We start from the raw sequence: 22,872 nt of genomic DNA on the forward strand, positions 1-22,872 counted from the left end.
ATAAAAATAAACAAATGCCCCATGTAACCCCGTTCATATCAGTGTTCTCGTGATGGAAGGAGTCCGTACCCAAGCTCCGCACCGGGCCTCTATCCCGTTTCCAGTTGGTCTTCGACTGTACGTGACTTCGGAGACTTGGCCCTACTCGATGCTCCTGTCTGCTTCTCGCCCTCCTTGTCAACAACATCGTCCTCCTGTTCCTCACAAGAGTCAAACTCCATCTCGGGGTCGGAAACTGTCGCCTGAGAGTCCACATATGTTTTCTCTTCTGGCTCCGATTCCATGTCTGCATCCTCTTCTGGTTCGTACCCCACAAGGCTTCTACCGTTGATGCCCCTCTGCGCCCTGATGACGCTGGCCCGGAGCTCGGCATCTGTCGTTTCCTCTGGTTGTTTGTGTAGCCTCGGCGTCAACGTCCATCTCGTCCTCGCTGGAGCTGCCGTCTTTGTCCTCCCAACCGTCCTCGCTGTCATACAAGTCCAGATCAAACTCAGTGTCGGTCATAGAATCCTCGGGGTACTCATCCGGCAGAGTCTGGCTCGAACCGACATCAACGTCTTTAAGCCCCTCGCCAGAGCCATTCTGCCTCCAACACCCAGCCCCTTGATCATAAACCGGAATTGCTACCTATTTGTTAGCCTCTCCCATCGTTCAGCAAACACCCCCACCCAAGTCAAACTTACTCCGCCCAAACCCAGTACACTTCGAACAAGGCAGATGCGCACAAGTCCTCCAATACATTGACACCGACCTTCTACTGCCCCTCTTTTCTTCCTTGCCCCTTTCCTCCGTCCCCCTCGGACCCAAACTCGGACCCAAACTCGCACCCCTCCTCCTAACTGACTCAAAACTCTGCCTCAGCACAACCTGCCTACAAAAAGTATCCCAATTCGGGCCCTTCTTACAAGAACAACACTTCCAGTACCTCCCCAACCTCTCATAATCCCTACATTCCTCCTTCGGACACTTCCAATCCACATTCTGTATCTTCCCGCGTTTCTTGTACACCTTTTCCCCCTCCTTTGAATTGCGGCAGAATTTGCCCAGAGGTTTTTTGGTGGTCGGGTCGCGGGGGGCGAGAGGACAGAAAACTTTCAGCTTTCCGTGGTGGCCGCATTTTTTGTGGCGGTAGTAGACTTTGTGGCACATCTTGGGGGGTTTCTGGGCGGATACCCAGGCTCCGTGAGGTGTGGGAGAGTATTTGCATCTGTTGTTATGATTGTGTCGGTGTGGGGGTGGTCGTGAAAAAGCCGTTCTTCGTGGGGGGTTGGAAGGGTTGGCAGATGGGAAAAAGAAGAAAAAAGATGTGTCTGAATAAAGAACGAGGGAAGATAAGACACTGTCTTTGGCTTGTGTATCCTGCTTAGAAGAAATTGGGTAAGATTGCTGCTTCGGCCCAAGACAAAAATAGCACTGTATATGTTGAAATATCTACTATTCTTGGTGCAAGAGAAGATAGAGATACCTTTGAGAAATGTGATTGCAAAGAAGAAACTGACTTCGCAGTTGGAAAGACAATCTCTGCTTTGGCACGCAAGTGAAACCCAATTCATTGCAGGAACCATCCTTCTGACGCCCCAACAATGAGGGAAAGAGCGGCCCCGGATGAGGCACCCAGTATCCACCCTCATTGGCGCTAGGGAACGAAAAGTCGGAGTTGTCCCACGCCATTTCCATTCTACTATGGGGTGAATGGATGTTTGGGTCATTAACGCCATGGTCATAATACGTAGCCGCGATCGAAGCCACCAACTGGTAAGGATAGGACGTTTTGCCTTGCTCACGTGGATGGATACGAGCGTTGGCTGTTTACTAGCATGGATACTGGTCATGAATTTAGCCCTTTTTCCCTTTTCTCAACGGTGGAGGCTATTGCCACTTACATTTACAATTGTCTAGGCAAGAGAGAGAGATCATGGAACATGTCATGAGGATGGAAGAACAGTTTGATGTCGACGACAAAACATGTCCAAGAGATACGATAATAAGATGAAAGAGAAAAGGAAAGGAAAGAAAAGAAAAGAATCATCTGAAAAACAAAGGGCCCTGGCCTGACACTGAAAAAGGGAGGCAACCAACTAGCCAGCATCTCCCTGGCCCAGGTCAAGCTTTGTTTGATCTTCCCGTCCTGCTCTTCCCCTTCACTCTCCAACCAGCTAAACCATCAATGACATCAACATCATGAATCCAACCCCCGTCTCTCACAGACGGAATCTCGCCAAGCAGTGGCATACCTAGACCATGGTCTGATTTTCAAAAAGCCTCCTTCCTATCCTGATAAGATCCGCTTAAGCTTTCATGTCCGCCGCCGCAACACCAGGTGGGAGTCAAGGGGGTAGCGTGGTTGATAGTTCCTCCACCTCAACACCCCACCACGGGTCACGTCCACATGTCTGTGTGAAGTGATAGCACAAAGCTGAGCCATGCTGTGCCACGGGACTTTTGGCAAGCCCTCTTCTCCATACGGAATTCAACTGGCGCACGCCATCTGCCGCCTTCCCCGGCACATCAAAAAATCCATGGTAAATATCCCACCTGGAAGCCCACTGTCTCACAGGGATTGTGATATCCAGTCGGGTTTTTGCCTTCGGAGGAGGAGGTGGCTGGGTTGGGATTCGCTACACTTACGGAGTACTACTTTGTCGTTATCAATCAGTCACCCACAACATATGTTGTATGCAGTGTCGATCTCGATAGGGCCAGGGGTGCCCAGCAGCCGATCCCCCTTTAGTGCTGATCATGGATCTTGACGCGGGCTCTAGTCCCAAACCGGCAAAGTGTAAACCCCACAGAAGCACTGCTTCTGCATTTTCGAAGCACTGGCACTGGCAACCGGAGGTGGCTGTGTTGACTTGAAGCTTTATGCCTTCCCTCATCGTCAGCACCAACCCCAGCCTGCGAAGTAGCAATCGATGACGTTCATCAACATGATACTTTTTTTCCCGCAAAGAGGCTCGAGACATTGACGCCTCACAGCCTCAGGAGCGCATGGTTTGGACCATGTCCCTGTCCCTGTCCAAATGGTCGCGACGAGACATCTTCTCCGCCTTTTGCCCATCCATCGTACTTTGGTAAATAGTGGCGGTGCACAGCAGGCTCTGCTTCAAACAGGTCTGCACCTGAGCCTTTTTTGCTGCCGTCCCTGTGTCGCGTGTCGCATGTCGGATATCTTGCAGGTCTCAGTCGGGGGTTTGGGTTGGTAGGCATATCGAGATTTCTGGCATGCGGAGGCGGAGCTGTCTTGGAGCATGTGTCAACCCTAGTTCTCCTGAGCCTTGTGCGTGTGAGCAAAACAAGACGATAGAAACCAAATAATCGGATGCTCGGCGAAGTCCTCTTCAGCTGTGGGTAGCTTCGTGCGAGTATCGGGCCTGGGATTGTCGTTCAAAAATACCCGAGGCGGCGCAAGGTCCCGACCGTTCGGAGCTGTGTGCCGGAGCTGCGGAGCTATACCAGCTGCTTCTTGGAGCTATCGGGTCCGCGCCGAGACCAACTGCAACTCAACCCGGCGCCCTGATTGGAGCAACCCTTGTCTCAAGAGATCTCCCTCTGCCGATGACAAGCTTTTGTTCGCAAATCTGTAAATCGACGTTCCTGACAATACTTCACCCCGTGGACCAGCGCTTGTCTGTCTCAGCTTTGTGTCACGCTTGTCTCGAGCCCGCTTCCAGCACTGGCCACGTTTTCTGTACAACTCCGTCTACCACAATCCTCCATGAAGCCGGGACTCGTCTTTGCGCACGGGTGGCATAGGCGCCACGTGCGTTCACCGGCTGTAAGAAGCGTGCTGCTCGTGGTAGTTGATGACTTGGGGTTGAACAATGCCGTAGATGGCTGCCAATAATTGGGACCCAGACTGCTGACGCGACAGATTGGGCCCCTCATGGCGGCCATACTTCCTCATTCTGTTTGGGGCATGTACACCGTCTTGACCTGTTGGTCACTTTCTGGGAATACTGTTCCACTTGTCAACTCCAATGGCGCGAGAGGTACTCAGCCTCACGGGGTAGGGCATCAAGACGGCAAACTCATGAGCAGTCAACGTCATCCTCACCTATCGATGCCTCCATGGAGAGTCCTATATAAGACGCAGGTCGTCCTCCCTGTCGAGGTCGATGTGATCTGCATCAGCATCACCAGCTTCCCAAGTCGCCTTTGTATCCTCATTCGCCTCCATCCGCATCGATCCTTCAAACAAACATCATCAACACATCCACCACGAGATCAACGGCGGCCCACCTGAAATTCCCACTTAGGGCTAGAACCAGTTCGACTCCGCTCATTACCAACCAACTCAGGGCTAGACTGAACTGTTGCCTTCTGAACCTCTCTTCTCTTTGAAGGCTTTGGTAAGATACTCTGTCAATAGAGATCTAGCGGCCGAGCTTTCTCCAAGTCGGTGGCGGACAACAAGAAACCATATTGACTGAGACCTTGTCGACAGCTTAGGCTCTTTACTTCGAGTTCAACAAAGCCCCCTGTGACAACGTGGATATTGACTGGCTGGGCCACCGGCTTCACTCAAGCCTTGAGACAATTGTGCAACCATCAACCACTTGGGTGCCAATTTAGCAACGAAGATCACAACTTCAGCGAAAACGCCATATCAAAACCGCCTCCGTATCCGCTGCACAGCAAATACAGTATCAGTTCGAATCTCCACACAATCTCGCCAACAGTCTCCGACTTGTCTCTCAATCCCACAAAGCCAACTTGGCTGACTGAAAGCTCCCTCTGGCGAACGCTGCTTTCCGAGACAATTGCCTGATATTCCCTTTCCCAGCAACAAGTCTCAACATTCTGAAACGGGTTTGAAAACGCACACCCGAGATCTCTGTCCAGTTAAACCACTCTCGGCTCCATTGACTTCAAAGGAGGTTCGGATACGAGATACCAAATCAGCTCAGGACAGGCTCAGTAAAAACAGGCGCAATCCGTGTTTCGGCATCACCAAACGCAAAAAACCAGCAAACCACAGACAAGATGTGTACTTACTTCTATCTCCATCACCACCACATGCCACCCTGCACCCGCAACATCGACATGGTGGTACACTACAGCTTCTGCCCCAACTCCACCATCGACAGTGCAGGTGCTCAGCAGCCGTGCGACAGCCCGCATTTTGACAACACCCAGAGCGTCGACTACAACGATCCCTGCGCCTCCGGTGGATGTCTCGTTTCGGCCGACTGCACCTCGGGCGGCTGCCGTCTCGAGCAACTCAACGGCCGTTGGGTATGCTGCCAGTGCAACGGCCGCGGCAATGAGTATCGCTGGTGTCGCCACCGCATGCGCAGCAGCCCAGATACCTTTTGCTACCACGTTTGCTGTAGTGGGTGCAAGGCCGATAACAAGTCATCATCGTCGTCGAGTTCCAGCTCCAAACGCAAGGGTGCTAAGTAGGTCGGTGATAAAACTGAAGGACAGGGGCAAATTAGAACGTTGTCATGACGATATGAAAAGATGAAAAGATTTGGGTAGCCGAAGGATTTTGGAAGACTGGAAGGAGAGCAGAGGGGAAGATCAGGTCAACCTTCACAACTCCGGATGAACCTCTGCGATAAACCCAAAGAGACCTCACCCGGCCCGACTTGACGGTGTCACCGCCGACATCTGTTTCTTCTTTCCGTCCCCTACCCGTTCTTGTTTCTGAAGACCGCTTGGGAGCGACAAATGGCGGCCGATGGAAATGTTGGGGCACGCGTGACGCGTGGAGGGCCCCGAACGAGGGGCCAATGTGAATGACCGATCATGAGATTTGGGCGCTAGGTTTTGACACGATTATTTTTCTTTTCTTTTGATGGATCTCGTATGAGCTGGCCGGCCGGTGTGGACTAACGGCAACCTGGCATCTGTAACCATCTCGGTGTTGTCGTGTGTTGATAGGCGAAGGTGCCCTAAACCCACCCACCATTGAGACCTCAACCGGCCAGTGCTGTAGGGAACTTCTCAACACCCCTTCGGCAAGATTTGTGTATCTTTATCTTTCTTCGTGTAACAATAGCGGGCCGGATCTCCCCTTGAGGAAGGCCCAAGTTAATGACTGCGATCAAGCGATGAGGCTTTTGGTGTTTCACAGATCCTGCTGGTATTCTCGCTCGCGTTGGTTGCCCGAACCGACAGGTGAAGCTGCTTGATTCGATGGAGCAGAGATAGATTGAAACCAGGAAAATTGCTTGGTCAGATCTGTTGACCCAACTGGTCAGTTCAATCCTCTAGCTCCATGCGGTATCCAAACGAGCTTCCGGTTTCTGCAGCCATGCTGCTGGTATCGAGGGTGGGTGGCCCGTTTGGAAGGCCACCCCCACCCTAATGACCACAGGTATTGACATCTTGCTTGAATATTGAATGATAATAGTGACTGATTAGTATCCCAAAAGGGCCAGCCGTCCTGGGTGACTTCTTTGCCATGGAGTCCTACACCCGGTCCAGAGGCATCAACACAGCGCATAGACAAACGGGAGGCCACCAGAGAAGTCGTTCGGAATGAAAACCAGATTCAGTAACTTTGGAAGAAACGATACAATGACTAGTTTCGTTTCGAAGAACGCTATAAAGAAGATGGAGAGCGTCCGCCGCTTGGTGGTTGAAGTCACGAGGAGTATGGCGTGAGCGTCCTCTGATAAGCAAGCAGCAGCCCTGGTAAGTGAAGTTGACACCCCTGAGGCACTCTTTCGGTGCCTGGGATGCATTCTGTGGCCTCGAATATGGCACTAACGATCCAGGTCTCAAGCCGAATTCAAAAAGGAGCGATCCACAAGCCCCCTCCCTTCCCCAGCAGACACGACTCCAGACTCGACGACGTAGGGATCCGCGGCTGCGAAATGTGTCATCAAGTAGCCTATGCCTTGCCGTGTGAGCACGTCAAGACGCAGATAGTCTACTGTGCCAATGCAATCCTCGAAAATAGTGCCGATGGGGGTGAAGTCCAGGGCAGCTCTGCGGCCCGATCTTCCTCGTCATCCGCAAAGCCGAAACACAAGAAAAAGCCAGTTTCTGAGCCCTCGAGGTCCGATAGGAAGAACCAAGGCTCGGGGTCGCCGAAAGCCATGTCGTACAAGCAACCCTGCGCCAACTTGACAATCCAGTCCTTGCCATACCCGATGCCGCCGTCTTTCGCAGAAAACCCCGACTTCTTCACGTCATCCCTGCCATCCCCCAACTGCCCACTGTCTGATTGCCCATTCGGAATGAAAGGCCGGTGTTGGACCTGTTGTTGGTGCGGGAAAGGCGAGAATAGAACTGGACGTTGTGGGTGCGTGATGCTTGTCGAGGGGAATATGTTGCGATGTGAACACTTGTGTTGTAAGGAGTGTGAACCGACTAGCATAAGAGACAGTGTGTAGGACTGAGCAGGGAATCTGCATCAGGAAACCGGCGAGGCTTTCCTCATGTCTATGGATTCGTTGGATCGGGATAAAATGGTACGATGTGTGCATGGTAACGACAGCAGATTCCCTCCTTGCTTCTCAGCCGGCTTGTCATGAAATAGCAGGTGACCCATGTCTCTCGCGTCATGTATTCCAGTTCAGCCCGTTCATTTTCCGAGGAGACGGGTATCGAGAGGGCGTCTTCCGACCTAGCCAGGGAAGGGTCTAGGGGATATTTGAACAAACCCAACTGTTTGTAACGTTGCTTTCCTGCCAGATCCTTTCAGTCGTTGGAAAGCCTATGTGTTGAACATGTCAACGACTCAACTTTGACTTGACGCAATCGTGGTTCAAGCGTGACAGACATCCGGATTCCGATCGAACACCTTGCAGCTGATGGCTTCGTGAAACTTGCAATCGGAAGATATTACCCTCTCTGGCACAGATCAGATCAACGTGGCGCGCGGCCTCGGATCAGGCATGATGCACATGGACGATAGTCTCGTCTCACCACTTGCCCACCATAAGCACTTCTCGAAGATCTAGGGACTTTGGTGCGTGTCTACGCTGCATGCGCGGAATCATGAAATCTCTCCGCTGCAAGACATGGCTGGTTGAGAGATGCCCCCACGACGCTTCCCACCCACAATGTGACTGTGATGACGCTGCAGATAGTGCCAGGCTGCCAACGACACCATCTAACAGGCTGACCGATGAGTTAAATCTCGATGAAGATCGGAAACAGGATGTGTGATGTTCACGCCTAGCTGCAACCATGCGCTATGCGTGTAATATGCAGCCTGCACTATCCAGGGCATCCAGAAATTGGCCAAGGGGGGGGGGGTGGTAGTAACAGGCAGAGTGTGATCGATAACCCAGCTGGACCCCTATGAAGTCTCGATGACCAAGGTTGTGCGAAAATGAAGAACTGCGTTGAAATCTCGAAGAGATCGAACCTTTGACCCCGTATCCAGGATGCAATGGCAAAGTGCCTGGCAACATACAATCGATTACCAGGAGCCTGGTCGTTGGGTCAGATCGGGCAGCCGGGAGCAGGGGTTTCAGCACACACTGTGCAACGGTAGACGTTGGTTGCTGTTCTGATTGGTTGGTAGCCCTGTACGAAGGAAGTAAGACGAAGCGCCGCAACTTCACACCTCCGGAGACAGGCCCGGAGACGAAATAGAACGCTACAGGCTGGACAGATCACGGATGATTGTCAGGCTCCCTGTGGGTGAATTCGTATCGGGAATGGGAGTTCTGAAGGTAATTCGAAGAGACAGCTGGCCACCACACAGTCTTCTTTTCTTTTTTCCAGAACAAGGAGGGTTGTCATGCTCACGATCGCGGCACCCTCATGAGGCGTCAAGACTTTCAAAGCCAGATCGTGGTGGCGGTCTCGCAGTGCAGAATCATCTGCATGACTGGAAGTCACAAGGAAGGCGGCCAATAGATGGGCCTTGTCGAGTATCCTGAAGAACTAAACAGTCTCGAGATGGTGTCCATGACAGTCTGGGGGGTGCCGAAGGTCTTCGGGATAGGGAAAGGTATAAGATGACGGATACCGGCATCTCTTCCTCATGAGTGTAGGCGTATACAAACCGAGATTTGTATCCTGAGTGACCACCTGTCAGCCTAGACACAACATCTCGTGGGCACGGGACAGAGCGGCTCAGTCGAAGACACACCTTTCACACTCAACTCCCTCACAAGCCCTCTCTTGATTTGAATCTCAAAGCACCTCTCCTGCTCCCACGCCCAATATCCACCATGTGCCACGGACATCCGCATATCCACGGCTGTGGCCACCAATCCATGACTTGGCATTACTGCCCGTCAGCCCTGATCGACCTTGAGACGGGGTACGAGACAGCGTGCTCCAATGTCACCTTTGCTGCTCCCCAGCCATCCAATGCCGCCTGTGTGCTGATCAATTGCGATTACCGCAGTGGGGGCACAGGGTGGACGTGCTGCAACTGCGGAGGGCGTAACACCAGCGGGTGGTGCAAGAACATGTCACCCAATCCCAAATGGGAGAAGAACACGATCACCAACGAATGGGAATGGATCGAGACCTGTGACCACGGGTGTTGTCGGAATTGTGCCAAAGACTGTACGTCCTGACCCCCTCCTGATAACCCCCCCGGATTCCACTGTTCCATGGCCAAGCCCCAGGTGTGGTTCCTGACACGCACCTAGCCTCGAGCAACTACGGCGAGCCCAGCCGCAAAGACGGGAAGAGAAGTAAGGATTCTCGAAAACACCGCCACCGAACACAAGGAGAAGCCGGGTCTTCTTCGGCAGCTGATCCCATGGCCTCGTACAACATCACGCTGGACTACAGCAGCAAAGAGTCGAGGGGATTGTCCCGGAAAGAGGGAAAGTCGTCCTCGGGGCACAAGAAGAAATAGGCGAAGATCCGTGGCGAAAGCGGAAGGCAAGAGGCGAAAGGCGAGTGTTAAATTCCTGTACCATGTGTTTATAAGAACATGTATATTTGTACCATAGCAACTTGGGCTCTCAACGGGTCCAAGCACGGCGGTGTTTTTTAGAGCATTTTCATGGCACATAGCTAGGCATGGGAAACAGGATAGGGACAGGAAGCAGAAAAAGATCAAGGGCTTACATGATGGAGCATGGAGTCTGGCGGTGACCTGCACAGAAACGAGGCGGGATTAGTGTGTTCGTTCTTGGCTTGCTGTATTGGAGTTTTGAATTAATCGAGGGCCGGTTCCTTTGTGCGTTGGGGCGGCCGGCAAAGACTGACGGAGGTCAAATCATCGATAAAAGGCTGAGGTGGAAATATAATGAACGAAGAGATGACTTGAATCTTGGTGACCCATGTGTTTGTTCCAATGGTAGGTGATTACTGTTGGTGACTCTGAAAACAGTTGGCTGGCTCATGCCAGTAAAAGATGGCCGGTCAGGTGTAGGTAAGATTTGAAGAAGGAGCGGTCTGCCATCTGTTGATATATGGGCAGAGCGAGTGGTGGGTAATAAAAGACCGAGGGAAGGACCTCTGGAGGGTCTGGGTCCCGTCTGGATGGGCTTAGGTGGGCGGGCAGCTGAGAAGGCATTCCAAGATGGGTGGTATATAATGCGTACTATACAGCCGACGGTTTTCGGCATGTTGTGCTTCGTGTGCAACTGGAAATAGAACGGTGAACACCCACAATCTAGCTACCAAGATCGAACCAACCCTGTCTCGGGTCAGGCATCCCTGCATGGGCATGGAGCGACTTGTGGCACATTGCTCTGAGATTGTGAATCGACGTCGCCGAAGAGATCGGTGTTGAGTGCCGTCATTTCACTGTGATGCCATGGGAAATGAGCCGACTTTATGGACGAGCTTGTGGCGGGTGTGGTTAACGACTGGCCACGGAAGGGTCTAGATTTGCTCGGCCAGCTGCATACCTACCTGAGCCAACCAGCTTTAACGGGATTGGGCCCGATGTTCATGATAGGGAATGAAGCTGTCTCAAAACATGGCGCCACCGACAACATCGTATGTCTACATTTTTGATCAGATCGCAACCTAACAGTGATGAGAGCTGGGCATTCAGATCAGGACCGTCAGGTGCCCTAGGCAAGCTCACTTTGTTGCAAGACACCTACCTGCCCGTCACCTATCACATCTTGATCTGTACCTATCTGTACAACCGGAACCATTCCGTTACACCACATTGCCGTCGGTGATTGAAGAAGATTCTTTGCATTTGCTTTGTTCGACTGCGTCAGGTCCATGGAACCGACGTTGAGTATGGCTGGCGGAGGTGGTCATGTGACGAACCATGTCCTTTCTGTATTGTCTGCATATATCTACTCCTTATAACACCAGTGTCGGGTGCCATAGTTTAGCAGCCTAATGTCTCTCGTCAGTACCATCAGTCTTGATGTGGTGTGCTTGTCTTGGGACATGTGGAACAGGGTGACATGACAGACACCTAGTGACTGAGCTGCCTTGTCCTTTCTCTTGTGCCATGGAAAAGTGATGGCCAGTTTTGACCCCTGATGAGCTACTTTGTGTTGTGAGGTTGCATTCCCTGGCTGCCGTCGGTCTCGGCGGAAGGTTGACTCTTTGTCTGTGTGACGGCGTACCAACGGGTAGCACCCAATGCCACGTGCCAACCATCGGTTGATTGCAGCCGATGACGGCAAGGCAATCGGAGAGCCGTTATCTCTCTGCCCTTTGTTCGGACGCGGACGCATGCGATTCAAACTGTCAGATTGGCATCTGGTGCTTTGACCCGAGCCCAACGACGGTTGTGTAAACCATGGTGCTGCGCGGCGAAAGCCGCCAGGTCCTTCGGAGCAACTTGCCTGATATTAAAACGTCCGGCACTGGCCCCGTGTGGAGTCTTGACCCTGAGCAATACCTACTTACTGTGTACCACCATAAGGTATTGTGCAGTGCACTGTTGCGGCACAATTGCAGGCCTGTACAGATGATACGGAGTATTTAAATATCAGGTTTATATCGATACTGATATCTTGGACCTATTCGTGCCATTGAGCAATTGTTTGGTCAAGCTGAGTACGGACTTGTGGGGACGGGCATTTGTGATTGGTGTCGCATGGGTGCCCCATCACCCAAAAGGCCTGGGCCTCTGGTCTGAACAGACGTGCTGATCATGCTTTGCATGTGTGGTGTCTTTGACGGCAGCCAGAACGGGCCACCTTGGACCCGACAGGCAGGTTCCTCTGTCCGTTCTTCACCGTCTTGACCATCTCAAAGAGCTTCAGCACGTGGTTCTGAGGATGCCGTGGTTGAGATGATTCTTTCATGGCATGGGAAGAAGGAGTGGGTGGAAGTGAGGATCGGCCCCTGGCCCACAGCCCACCCCGACAAGGCAAGGGTAATGGTTGGAGGGCGCGGAGCGAAGCTGCAAGTGCGCGGGCCACCCACCTACGAGCCACATGGTTACCCGGCACTGTAGAAGTTCAGAGGTGCCCTCCCGTTTCACCATTTCCTTCAAGTTCCCCTTTCCTGATTCTCTGCCCGGCCTGGCCCGTTTCTGCTTTTAGTGCCTCTCTGTCTCTGCCTCACTTAACCAAACCACTTTCCACCTCCATCATCCCAAGTGACAAAACCACCAACCAAACACCAGACTTTGCACCATCGACTCCCTCCACGTCCTTAGTGCCCGCCTTGGTCACTGTTGCAACACGCCGCCACTGAAATACCGATCGGCATTTCCCACCACCGCTCTTTGTCCTTTTTCGTCTTTGTCGGCGTTTCACCTTGCGACAAGGGCTCCAGCAAAAAAACAATTGCCCCGGGGTTCTTTTTTCGCCTTATCGCCAGCATGTCCCTCGACTCGGCCAGTCGTCCCATCATGGCTCCATCGGTACGTCTGTAAACCTGTTCATGCCCGTCGGTCCGTTGACGTTGCATCCTCATCGCCTTCTCTCCCAAACCTTCCCGCAATTCACTAACACTATTCTTTTCCCCCTTATTATAGGAGAAGCGCTACAGCACCTACAGCATGACACCCTCCGACGCCCCCACCACCCTCAGCACCGACAGCATGACTGCCGAGATCAGGCCCATCGTCGACGGCCTCGAGCGCCTCAAGAACCCTCGCCTCGCCGACCAGCGCGTGTACCTTAATGAAGAAAAGACTACCAACCTCCAGAAGCTTGCCCTCAGCGCCAAGCTCGAGCGCGCCCTTGACCGGAGGATGAGCAGCCAAGATGCCGTCATGCGGCCGCGGAAACCATCAGTTGTCGTTGCCGAGAAGGAGAAGGCTTGAATGTAGACATGCGCGACGACGACAGTCATTTGTTGAGATGGAGAGAATGGGAAGAAGGCCAAGACGATGGAGACACGCACCAGCGGGTGCGATGTGGAGCAGCTATTGCAATGCCCTGTCCACGCCGTGTTTCCTCGCCAAATTCGATGCAGGAACCGCCTCGAAACCTACACCATCCTGGCAGCAGTCGAGCCATCAACTGGAGTCAACATCAGAAGAGAGGAGCAGTCATTTCATCATCAGCGCGCGTTCGGGGGCCAGCTTGGGAAACTTTTCATTGTTATTTTATTTTCGTTCGTGTTTTCGGTTTTGCGGCATTGGCATTGTCGATGTACTGTCAGGAAAGGGGTGCTGCTTCAGGATCGATGGGATGGTATGGGCAGCAATAGATATTGAGACGAGACGGGAGGTGATGTGGAATCTTGAAGGATTATTGCAGGATTGTGGGCGTGGTATCATACTAGCCATTCATCGGCTTTTGTCTGGGAAAGTGAGAGGTTATATCAGTGGGAAATGGACCAGGACTTATCAGCGGGCGTAATTGCAAATCCTCACAATTATATATCTCTTGTCAAAAAAAAGAAAAGAAAAGCGATGCCTGGTATTATGTCCGTCTCATTCACTGCGCTCTCTGCTCGCCCTGAGTTCTTGTCGCCTGAACGCCTTGGTGAACTCCCGTGAAACGATGTAACGACAACCAAGAAAATAAAACAGACCGACAGCCAGCACCACTATGCTGCTGTCTCTATCGCATCCCAGATAAGCTTCCAATGCCCTATCCTCTTGCCATGGCATCACCAATTCCCTCATACCACTTCTCCCGTCAAACCCTCTAGTTCCCCTCCTTCGCAATCCTCCCCTCAATCTCCTTCAACAACTCAGCCAACTCCTTCTCCTCCCCTTCAAACTCCAACGCTTTGGCCACCGCCCCCTTGGCCTCTTGCAACCTCCCCATTTCAAGCAGGCACTTCCCCCTCCTAAACCAAGCCTTCGCATTACCCTGGCTCTTGGCAGCCACGCTCGCCTCTGCATCCACCGCCGCCTCTGGCCAGTTCCCCAGTTGCATATGCGCCTGTGCCCTGTTGCTATACAGCGCGTGGACCTCCTCCCGCACCAGCTGCGACGGCTCCCACGGGGCCCGTGTAAGCGCCATTTGGAGACCGAGGGTGTAGAACTTGATTGCTTCGGCGTGGCGCCCCTTGCGGTATTCGTTGTTGCCCGACTCGCGAAGCTTGGAAACGTTGGCTGAGCGCTTTGGGTTGACGGGCATGGGGGGAGGGGGGACGATGTGGGGGGGCTCGATTTGGGTGAGGATGGTTCTGTGGAGATTGTTGAGGGCGGCGAGCTCGGCCTCAAGGGCTCGCGAGGAGGGGCCGAGGGAGGAGATGGATTTGGATTTGGGGTCGATGGTTAGGGGGAGGAGGTGGAAGTGGTCTTGGTCAGACATTTTGGCTGCTTTGGTGGGTGTTTTTTCGAGGTTTAGGAGAGTTATTAGCGGCAGTTTGTTTGACGATGACGAGGATGAAGGTTTGGTGGGCAAGCAGAAGAGGAAAAGATAAGCTGCGAAAGTTGAGGTCGTGGTTCTGGTTGAGGGTTGAGGAGGTGGATTGGCTTGGACTGGTGAGAGCTGTCGAGAGGACACTTGTGCCAGTTGGGGTGACTTGGCCTTCAAAGTGAACCGTGGCTTTGGCAGGCGGCGCGTGGACGGACAGCTTTCCCCAGAAACTCCTTATCTCTTATCGGGGAGCCAACGTCGAATCCTGATTTACCTAGGGTAGTCGATAAGCCAAGTTAAGTTAAGCTGGCCCTCAGCTTAATTTGACTTGCCGCCTAAAGCTTAAACTTAATTTGAGGTTATTACTAGCTTAATTTAGTTTATAAATATAAGCTTTTAGTAGTTTCTCCATTCTAAATTTTAGTAAAGTAAAACTGAATGAGCTATTCTTTTAAAAAAGGTTTCTTATAGTTTTTAAGCGTTAAATTTCCTACAGTAGTAAGCTTTTATATCAATATTCTAAATAAATTATCTATTTAATTAATATTGTTAAGTATTATATTAGTTTGGGGTGCGGCTACAAGCTCGAGGGTATGAGTGAGGAAGTAGGGCTCTCGGAGGATTTTGGGGTTCAAAAGCCATGTATATAAGCGGTTTGCTTTTAACATTCTATTTTAGATAAGACATCAACTTTTATTTCTTCAAATTTTGTGCTTTGCACGCGTGCAGGCAATTCTAGCACTCTGATCAGGTTAATCCGGTGCTTATTATGTGGCCTGCGAGCCCATAGTGTCTTTTTTTTGTCCTGCGTGAAGTGCGGCCTGCGAGCGAGTCACTGTCACGCAGGAGTGTTCATTTAGAGACCTGTTGAGGATATATTGAAATGGTGAGAAAACACACAAACCAACTACAACACCACAAATATACCCTCAACAGGGTCTCTGAATGGACACACCTGCGTGACAGTGGCTCGCTCGCAGGCCGCACTCCACGTAGGACAAAGAAAAGACTCTATGGGCTCGCAGGCCACATAATAAGCACCTGATCGGCCTGATCAGAGGGCAGAATTGCCTGCACGCGTGCAAGGCACAAAAATATAAAAAAAAAAAGTCGATGTCCTGTCTAAAATAGAATGTCCGAAGCAGACCGCTTATATACATGACCCCTGAACCCCCGAATCCTCCGAGAGCCCCACTTCCTTACTCAAACCCTTAGGCCTGTGGCCGCACCCCAAACCAATATTTGTGGTGTTGTGGTTGTTTCTGTATGTTTTTTCACCATTTCAGTCCACGGTCCCAAGGTCTATATATACAGAGGAACTGGCTAGTGTAGATAGATAGTTCCGCAGTATGCAATTCACAGTTGTATTCACGGTATCTTATGTTTACATTGAGACATCTTGTTGTGCAGTGTTCAGCTGCACCAAACCAATTGTCAGAAGTTACCTTCAACCGAGTATCCCTTCAGATGTTTTGTATAGTGGTCCGTCACAGCAGGCCCACATAATAAGCACCAGATTAGCCTGATCAGATGGCTAGAATTGCCTGCACGCGTGCAAAGCACAAAATACAAAGAAAAGAAAAGTCGATGTCTTGTCTAAAATAGAATGTCAGAAGCAGACCGCTTATATATATAACCTTTGATCTCCCGAATCCTCCGAGAGCTCCACTTTCTCACTCCTTTGATCAGAAAGACCTTAGGCCTATGGCCGCTTTCCAAACTAATGGGTTCGATATATTTTTTAGTTATATTATTTTTTTACCGATAATTTTATTAATAGTATAAAGTATTTAAAGTGTTGAAAAGTTAAGCTTATATACAGGTCTAAAAGCCCTATAATGGTAGAGCACTTTGGTGCTCACAGCGCAGCGACAACTTGCGACACGGTACTAGTAGCTTACTTCTGGGCATGCATAAGCTATAGCGCCTTACAGAGCTATAAAACAAAGCAATAGTAAGTGACCTTCTGTATTTATAGCGCTAGCCTTCTGTAATACCACTATAGTACTTCATAGTAAAGTTCGCGCTTCGCCTTTACTATATATTCCCTAGGGGCCTTACAGGGAAAGTCGAAGATTTAGCTGCGTTTTGCAAAAAACGTGCTCACGCCCATACAAAACAGAGCAAAATCAGCCACCAGCCTACCGTAGATGCGGGTAGGTATGGGCCCACAGGGCCGCTATTTCCACAGGGCATTTACAGAGCTTTTAGTAGCCTAAATCCAAAATTTAGGCCATTTTAGGCTACCGTAGCGTCCGATGCAGAGCTTCGAAGTTGACTTTGTACTAAGTGGATCCTTGAGGGTGGCGGGTAGGAATGTTGAGGCTGTCTTCGCCGTATCCACCAGTTTCTTCGGAACTAAACGCCTTGCAGTATTACAAGCAGTAACCTACTGTAAAATAGGGCTTACAGGGCCCCATTTTTAACATATACACTAGGCATAGCTTTTAAAATATAAATTAACACACATTAGGTAAAAGCTCTGGGTCTCCTCTTGCAGACCCAAAACCGGAGAACGCCAAAACCCAAGCATCATTTTGACCCTTTTGTTCTCCCCGCCCATGCCGTTGCATGGTTTTTGTCTCGCACGCAGATTCTCATCATGTCATGCCAACAATCAAAAACACAAATGTTACTCACTCCAAAGTCCTCCCAAATATTTCCCTCGGCCAGGCATAGCCAAATCAAATCACTCGTAAATCAGTAGTCATCCCTTTGTAAGAAACTCATTCGATATCATTGCTCGTTGCCCACGCTTGGATTCACAGTCGAAAAGACAACGGGGGGCTTCCATGAGCTCGTCATAGACGGCTCTGAGACAAACATCAGAGATATCCAGTAGAGTTCATGTTCCCAGCAGCCCTCTTGTGGCGTGCTCGGGATTGAAGTCGCTGGCAATTGTCAGTTGGCTGGCGTTGGTGTGTTTACCGGGCAAATGGGCTAACTTACTTTTGTCTTTGAGACAGTCGATCGTCCCCTTCAAAAATGCAAGCTGGCGAGTATCAAGATATTTGATGGCCGATTTTGAGACGCTCTCGGCATCCCACTCGAAATTCATCAGATCACAACGCTTGAAGTAGGTCCAGTACGCCAACATCACACCGGCACCATGCTGGACGTCTTCGACGAACGTTGTAAGCGGGTGGTCTCTTGGGCCGTAACGTGTCTCCTAGAGAAAAAGTCAGCAAGGAATGCGCGCTGAAGCAGAATAGCAAAGATTAGGCTGTACCAGAGGCCGCCCTTTCGAGTTTTCCTTTGCATGACGGTACCGATCTTTGCAAATGCAGGCCACATTGTGGAGAAACAAGAACACAACCAGAAAGGCCGTAAACCATGCATCCTTCGAATCCTTCCAGAGTTCGGGACCCGAGCTGAGAATCTTTTCGAACATACTCAGAAATTGTGGCACCTGGCTCTTGAATACCGTGTGATACCGAATGCTGTCAAACTGTGCCACGATCATTCGGGGAATGTACCTCGTCTTCAGCTCCCTCGATTCCATCCCCAGTGACTCTTGACCGCAAATCCATGCCGAGCCGGTTTGGTGTCCTGGCCAACAGTCTGTTAGTGGTATTCATCAAATTGGCGCTGGAACATCACCAGGAATTACATACGAATCGCAAACCATAGGCGAACAGCTTTTAGTAGAAACTCAGCCAGATCTACGCTTTTCTTGTCCCGATTTTCTTCTCGGTTTTGTTTGTGCCGCTGCAAGACAAGAGGTGGGTAATCAGCTTTCAGTCCAAATTCAAGTCAACTGAAACGTGGGGGTTCTCGTACCGATGACTGCCGAAGATGCTCCGCGATCATGGAATAAATAACTTTGACGAGATCATCAGAGTCCTTGGCCGAATCTTCCAATCCCTTGATAGCATTGGCCGCGATGTAGTGTTGAAAGGCTCGCCCGTGTTCCTTCACATTCACGAGACCGTACGCCGGAATTCTTATTCCATCCCTGCCAACAAAATTCCGGACGAGCTGATCACCCTCGACTGCCCTGAACGCCCGCACTTTAAGTGTCATTGGCGTTTCGCAGAGCCCTTGAGCCATTTCAATGACCTTGATGTGATTGTCTGCCCAATCGTTCGCCCTGATGTTGATCAACTGGGTATGATCAAATCGCTTCGTGTAGCCCAGCCCCCCATCTCGCTGCAACACCACCGAAGCCAGCTTGTAACGAAGACACGGGAGGTTATGGATAGTCTTTTTGGACTCCCTGCGCACCTTGAGACAGGTGACGCAAGGTGCCAAAGGGTCATTCGGGTTATCCACATTGGGAAGACACTAAACACACCAGAGATTAGATTGTCATGCTGTTGTTCGTCATTGCGTTTTGTTTACTTACCCTCACTCTCTGGTTATGACATCGTATGCAGGCCCGCATGGTCCTGGTATCGGAGGTCTGTTTCCTCAAATTCTCTCTCTGCCGTTTCCGTCGCTGTTCTTCCGGTTCTTCCAGTTCGGGCTCTGCTTTGATCGCCAGCCCTTGATTGACAGCGGCCGCTGCGCCTTGCTGAGTGACGTCCAACATCAGCGCTTGCTCCACGGCGACCCAGCCGCCAACAAGAGCCGTTTCCATAGGTACAATGATCTGTTCATCAACATCTTGCACCTCTGATTTCTGAAGCTCATCCCAGGTGTGGCCATTTCCCTCTTTTGTGACATGCACATATGCACTGCAAATCGATGAGGCTTCGGTGTCTAGCAAGTTGCCAGGGCTAGCTCTCAAGGAACCACTGTCGACCCTCGAAAGACAATATGGAAAACGATGCTCTTGGGTGATATCGACACTGCTACCAAATACCCCATCAGGATATGCTGCCTGGGCGTGAAATTGCGATAAGTACGCATGTTGCCCCTGGGCATTTGTTGGGTCCCTCGAGGTCGAATGGGCCCCATTTAGTGAAGGCGGCGGCAGGCTATGCGTGGGTGTAGAGCCGGACTGAAAGGTGCGATGGAAGGCCTCCGGGAAACAATCTTCCTTCTGCGGTAGTGGCAATGCGACACTTTCCCAGCAATAGCGAGACTGACCAAGCCCGCCATTACCGGTATCGACTGGCGGCTGGTGTAGCGGCTGAGGTGCTGGGCGGCCAGGCCGCGATTCCCAATCTTCGGTTGGATTCACGTATTGCGTAGAAGAAACAGGCTGGTTGGTGGCAAGTCCCATGGGCAGCTCTAAAGGAACCTCACCGACGTATGGGGGGACATCTCCCCCACCCATTGTGGAATTATCCACTATCAGACTAAAGAAGGCTCCGTGTTGGTCTATGGAACACGTCAATCATCACTGTCCAACCGGACCTTGGATTGTAACGCCATCTCGTTCGTACCTTGCTTGTAGTCGTACGGAGACCATGTAGGAACTGCTGCGCCGTCCAACCAGTTCCCATACCCATGCAGGTTTGGGCCAAACGTGGGGTGGTGGTACAGGGAGCCGCCATAGAGATTACTATCTTGTGACGGGATCAGGCTGAATGGATTGACCGGTAAAGTCGGTGTGATCTCGTCAAGTATGGCAACTAGCTGACGGCGTTTCTTTGGCTGACGGGTATCTGCATCTATCGGACTGCGGCAGCGCGGCGGCTTCGACAACCCACCCTAAGGTTCAGTAAGCATCCAGAACTATTCTCGACAAGTTGCAAGTAGGACGGCACAGAAAGATCAAGAATAAAGTGAAAGGAAAAGGGAGTATTTACGGTCGGACGCAAAAGTGGACTCTCCATCCTGCTCCCCTCACCTACGTGCCCTCGCTCGCTGTTTTTTGCCTCCCCAGTTTGATTCGGGATACAGAGAACGGTTCTATCAGAATATTGGTTCGCCAAGTCAACCTGATCTTACACAATGGCCCAGGAAAGATCAGCAGGAGCAAGATCTTGCCAAGGCTATGGGTGCCGTGGTCCAGAGCCTTTGATTCCAGAATTTGCTGCCACCACGATGAAGCCGGTTGCAAATGCGGTGTCAGACAGATCGGGCAACACGGGCAACAGTCTAGTAGACGTAAGAACAACCAACTGAGACCGGGCCGGATGGTGGAGGGACTGCGCTCGGAAAGGATTGGTCGGCACGAGAAATGCCACTGCAAGCGAGACCGGCGAGATGTCAAGAGGGCGAGACTTGGCCGGATTGAATTCGAACGCTGTGCAACACCGGCCCGCTTTCACAACCTGTTGAGCAAGACAGCAGCACAAGCCTGGCTTCTCGTCGAGTGCAACAAAACCCTGGATGGGTTGCAGATGCGCCGTCAGCATGCATCCACACCCGTGGGAACTTTGAACTCGAAGACTGCGGCTGGTGGGTTGGCGGACTGCCTGGTGGGTGAGGGGGTGCCCAAAGGGTCGTGTCGTGAGACGCAAAATCGCACCAAGGAAATACCAACTTTCACCAGAATTCTGGTGTGACCTGCCCCGTGTCTAACCCAGTTGGTCAAACAGGACTGGGTTACGTGCTGTCCGTGGGGAGGGGAGGGGGGCCGAGACAGGGTACGACGATGTCGAGAGGTGGGATACTCTTGTGTTTCGAAACACCAAGTGGAGGCCGGGGAGAAAAGACCCTGGGGTGACAGTCCCCTGCGAGGCAGGTGCTGTGCTCCAGACCACAAAAGTGTGGTGATACCTTAGACCGTCCTGCGAACAGGAAAGTCCCAGAGATGGAGATGTAGGCTTTGGGGCAATCTTGGATGAAACGGGGGAAAATAGCGAACAGGTGATAGTGATGAGGGCGGAGGGAAGAGGTGTTGCGGTCACGATCCACGGCCCAAAATCGATGTCGTCTCCCACCTTTGTCCAATCATCGGCAGTGAGATGTCTTGCAGCAGCCAACAGCTCGCCTACTGTGGAAAAGAGGGGTTAGCAAGTCTTGAGACAGAGAATTCCAGGCCTGGGCTCCCACGCGCTCCTCCTCTTGTTGAGAGAGGTCACAGCAGCAACGACAGGGAGTCTCCATTGGGAACACAGTGCATGTATCATGCAGGCAGCCATTGACAGGCCAGCCACATCTTGGTTTTGTTGCACTGGACTGGATGCAGTTGGACATTTTCTCCCATCATCATCACCCATCACTCCTTGGCTCCTCCCTTTTCTCCCCACAATCTACGCCTTGTTCGAATCGAGTCGCTCGTCCCGTCCCAGCGATACGGAAAATGGGATGTATCTCGCAGCAGCATCTACGATCCCGCTCATTCTCCCAGAAACCCAGTGTCGACCTCCGCTTCGTGTGACGTGAACTCTGCCGAGGAAGCAAGGGAGAAACAGTCTCGTTCTCATTGGTGCGTCATAAATCACATTTCTGGCCACAGTGGTCAGCCAATCAACTTTTCTCGACCATTTCACACTCAGACCTGATCATCGTCACTTGCTCATCAAGAGCCTCATATTGACGGGTGCTACAGAAAACCCTTTCTATGAATCCCTGAGTCCCGTTTCCGGAATACTACCAAACGCTCGGACACGACTATGACAGCGGAACCATCCCGGGGCCCGGACGGTCCGTTCCTAGCCTGTTGTACCTTAGTCGAGAAATGTTTTCATCTATCACTAGTGAACTTGGTTTAGTCTGCTCTATCCGCCCGGAAATTGGTGGGGACCCCCCAATCTCGTCTAATTGGGCCGCAAGGTTCTTCTCTCCCGTGAGCGGGCCTAAGCTCCCCTGCGTACGCCCTATGAGACTCCAAACAGAATTGTCGACAGATGTATGTGTCCCCAGGCCTTCGATGCCTTTTCCTTGAGGATGGGAGGTTAACGCCCGATGAGCGATATAATGCTGCTAACATAATGACTTGATCCGAGGACAGCACGGCCTTGATGAGTATCATACAACATGGACAATTCCGGGTAGGCGGCTCTTTACCGTACGACCAACCTCACCAGGACCCCTTTTGCTTTCGTTCTATATCTCCGAACCGGTTCGCAGTTTTGTCCTTGGCGGAGCCCAAGTACATGTCACCTTTTAGGAAAATACCGCGCTTCTGGCGGGCCTATGTCTTCCCTTGAACGCCCTCCATGGTTGGCCATGATAGGCGTTGGACATGAGGAGCTGATCATGCTGATGCAAGTTCCGACAGCTCAACAGCACACACAACTTCGGCACACCACTCAACATTGCTGCCGCCAACCTGCCTGAGCGAAACACCTGTCCAATCGTCCCCCGCTACCGACCCCATGAGCCGTTGTCCGAATATGGGCTGGATGTGGGTGACCAGCCCATGTCGTGGAAGAGCGATCGTCCACCCGGCGAGGTTGGGCTTGACTAGGTATAA

The 22,872-nt window shown here is 51.6% G+C and overlaps 9 protein-coding genes across 9 annotated transcripts; 5 read left to right on the forward strand and 4 right to left on the reverse strand.

Annotated features, from left to right (window-relative positions):
- Positions 1-89: 89 nt before the first annotated feature.
- Positions 90-10,652, reverse strand: QC764_0034730 (uncharacterized protein; the record flags this gene model as incomplete). Its single annotated transcript, XM_062940226.1, is given in 5 exon segments — positions 90-462; positions 476-623; positions 684-835; positions 906-1,824; positions 1,884-10,652. 3 exon segments carry the CDS (start codon positions 739-741, stop codon positions 90-92), a joined length of 579 nt encoding a protein of 192 aa, XP_062802906.1. The 5' UTR covers positions 742-835; positions 906-1,824; positions 1,884-10,652.
- On the forward strand, positions 4,984-5,403 carry QC764_204170 (uncharacterized protein; the record flags this gene model as incomplete). The annotated part of the gene is made up of 1 exon (XM_062944116.1): positions 4,984-5,403. The coding sequence occupies one exon, from the start codon at positions 4,984-4,986 to the stop codon at positions 5,401-5,403; it is 420 nt and encodes a 139-aa protein (XP_062802907.1).
- Positions 6,825-7,346, forward strand: QC764_204175 (uncharacterized protein; the record flags this gene model as incomplete). The annotated part of the gene is made up of 1 exon (XM_062944117.1): positions 6,825-7,346. One exon carries the CDS (start codon positions 6,825-6,827, stop codon positions 7,344-7,346), a length of 522 nt encoding a protein of 173 aa, XP_062802908.1.
- QC764_204180 (uncharacterized protein) lies at positions 8,883-10,316 on the forward strand. Its single transcript, XM_062944118.1, has 2 exons — positions 8,883-9,483; positions 9,570-10,316. Exons 1-2 carry the CDS (start codon positions 9,141-9,143, stop codon positions 9,779-9,781), a joined length of 555 nt encoding a protein of 184 aa, XP_062802909.1. The 5' UTR covers positions 8,883-9,140; the 3' UTR covers positions 9,782-10,316.
- Positions 10,653-11,904: 1,252 nt separating the features above from the next.
- Positions 11,905-13,819, forward strand: QC764_204190 (uncharacterized protein). Its single transcript, XM_062944119.1, has 2 exons — positions 11,905-12,718; positions 12,833-13,819. The coding sequence occupies exons 1-2, from the start codon at positions 12,677-12,679 to the stop codon at positions 13,121-13,123; spliced, it is 333 nt and encodes a 110-aa protein (XP_062802910.1). The 5' UTR covers positions 11,905-12,676; the 3' UTR covers positions 13,124-13,819.
- Positions 13,820-13,955: 136 nt separating this feature from the next.
- On the reverse strand, positions 13,956-14,570 carry QC764_204200 (uncharacterized protein; the record flags this gene model as incomplete). Its single annotated transcript, XM_062944120.1, has 1 exon — positions 13,956-14,570. The coding sequence occupies one exon, from the start codon at positions 14,568-14,570 to the stop codon at positions 13,956-13,958; it is 615 nt and encodes a 204-aa protein (XP_062802911.1).
- Positions 14,571-17,130: 2,560 nt separating this feature from the next.
- On the reverse strand, positions 17,131-19,839 carry QC764_0034790 (uncharacterized protein; the record flags this gene model as incomplete). Its single annotated transcript, XM_062940227.1, has 6 exons — positions 17,131-17,509; positions 17,568-17,787; positions 17,848-18,167; positions 18,233-18,326; positions 18,399-18,902; positions 18,964-19,839. The coding sequence occupies 6 exons, from the start codon at positions 19,837-19,839 to the stop codon at positions 17,355-17,357; spliced, it is 2,169 nt and encodes a 722-aa protein (XP_062802912.1). The 3' UTR covers positions 17,131-17,354.
- Positions 19,840-19,895: 56 nt separating this feature from the next.
- Positions 19,896-21,848, reverse strand: QC764_0034800 (uncharacterized protein; the record flags this gene model as incomplete). The annotated part of the gene is made up of 2 exons (XM_062940228.1): positions 20,315-21,848; positions 19,896-20,216 (listed from the first exon to the last, which is right to left on the reverse strand). The coding sequence occupies exons 1-2, from the start codon at positions 20,339-20,341 to the stop codon at positions 19,896-19,898; spliced, it is 348 nt and encodes a 115-aa protein (XP_062802913.1). The 5' UTR covers positions 20,342-21,848.
- On the forward strand, positions 21,757-22,866 carry QC764_0034810 (uncharacterized protein; the record flags this gene model as incomplete). The annotated part of the gene is made up of 2 exons (XM_062940229.1): positions 21,757-21,828; positions 22,678-22,866. 2 exons carry the CDS (start codon positions 21,757-21,759, stop codon positions 22,864-22,866), a joined length of 261 nt encoding a protein of 86 aa, XP_062802914.1.
- Positions 22,867-22,872: the final 6 nt, after the last annotated feature.

This window comes from Podospora pseudoanserina, chromosome 2 (genome assembly GCF_035222485.1).
Source record: "Podospora pseudoanserina strain CBS 124.78 chromosome 2, whole genome shotgun sequence".
In the NCBI taxonomy this organism is placed as follows: Eukaryota; Fungi; Ascomycota; class Sordariomycetes; order Sordariales; family Podosporaceae; genus Podospora; species Podospora pseudoanserina.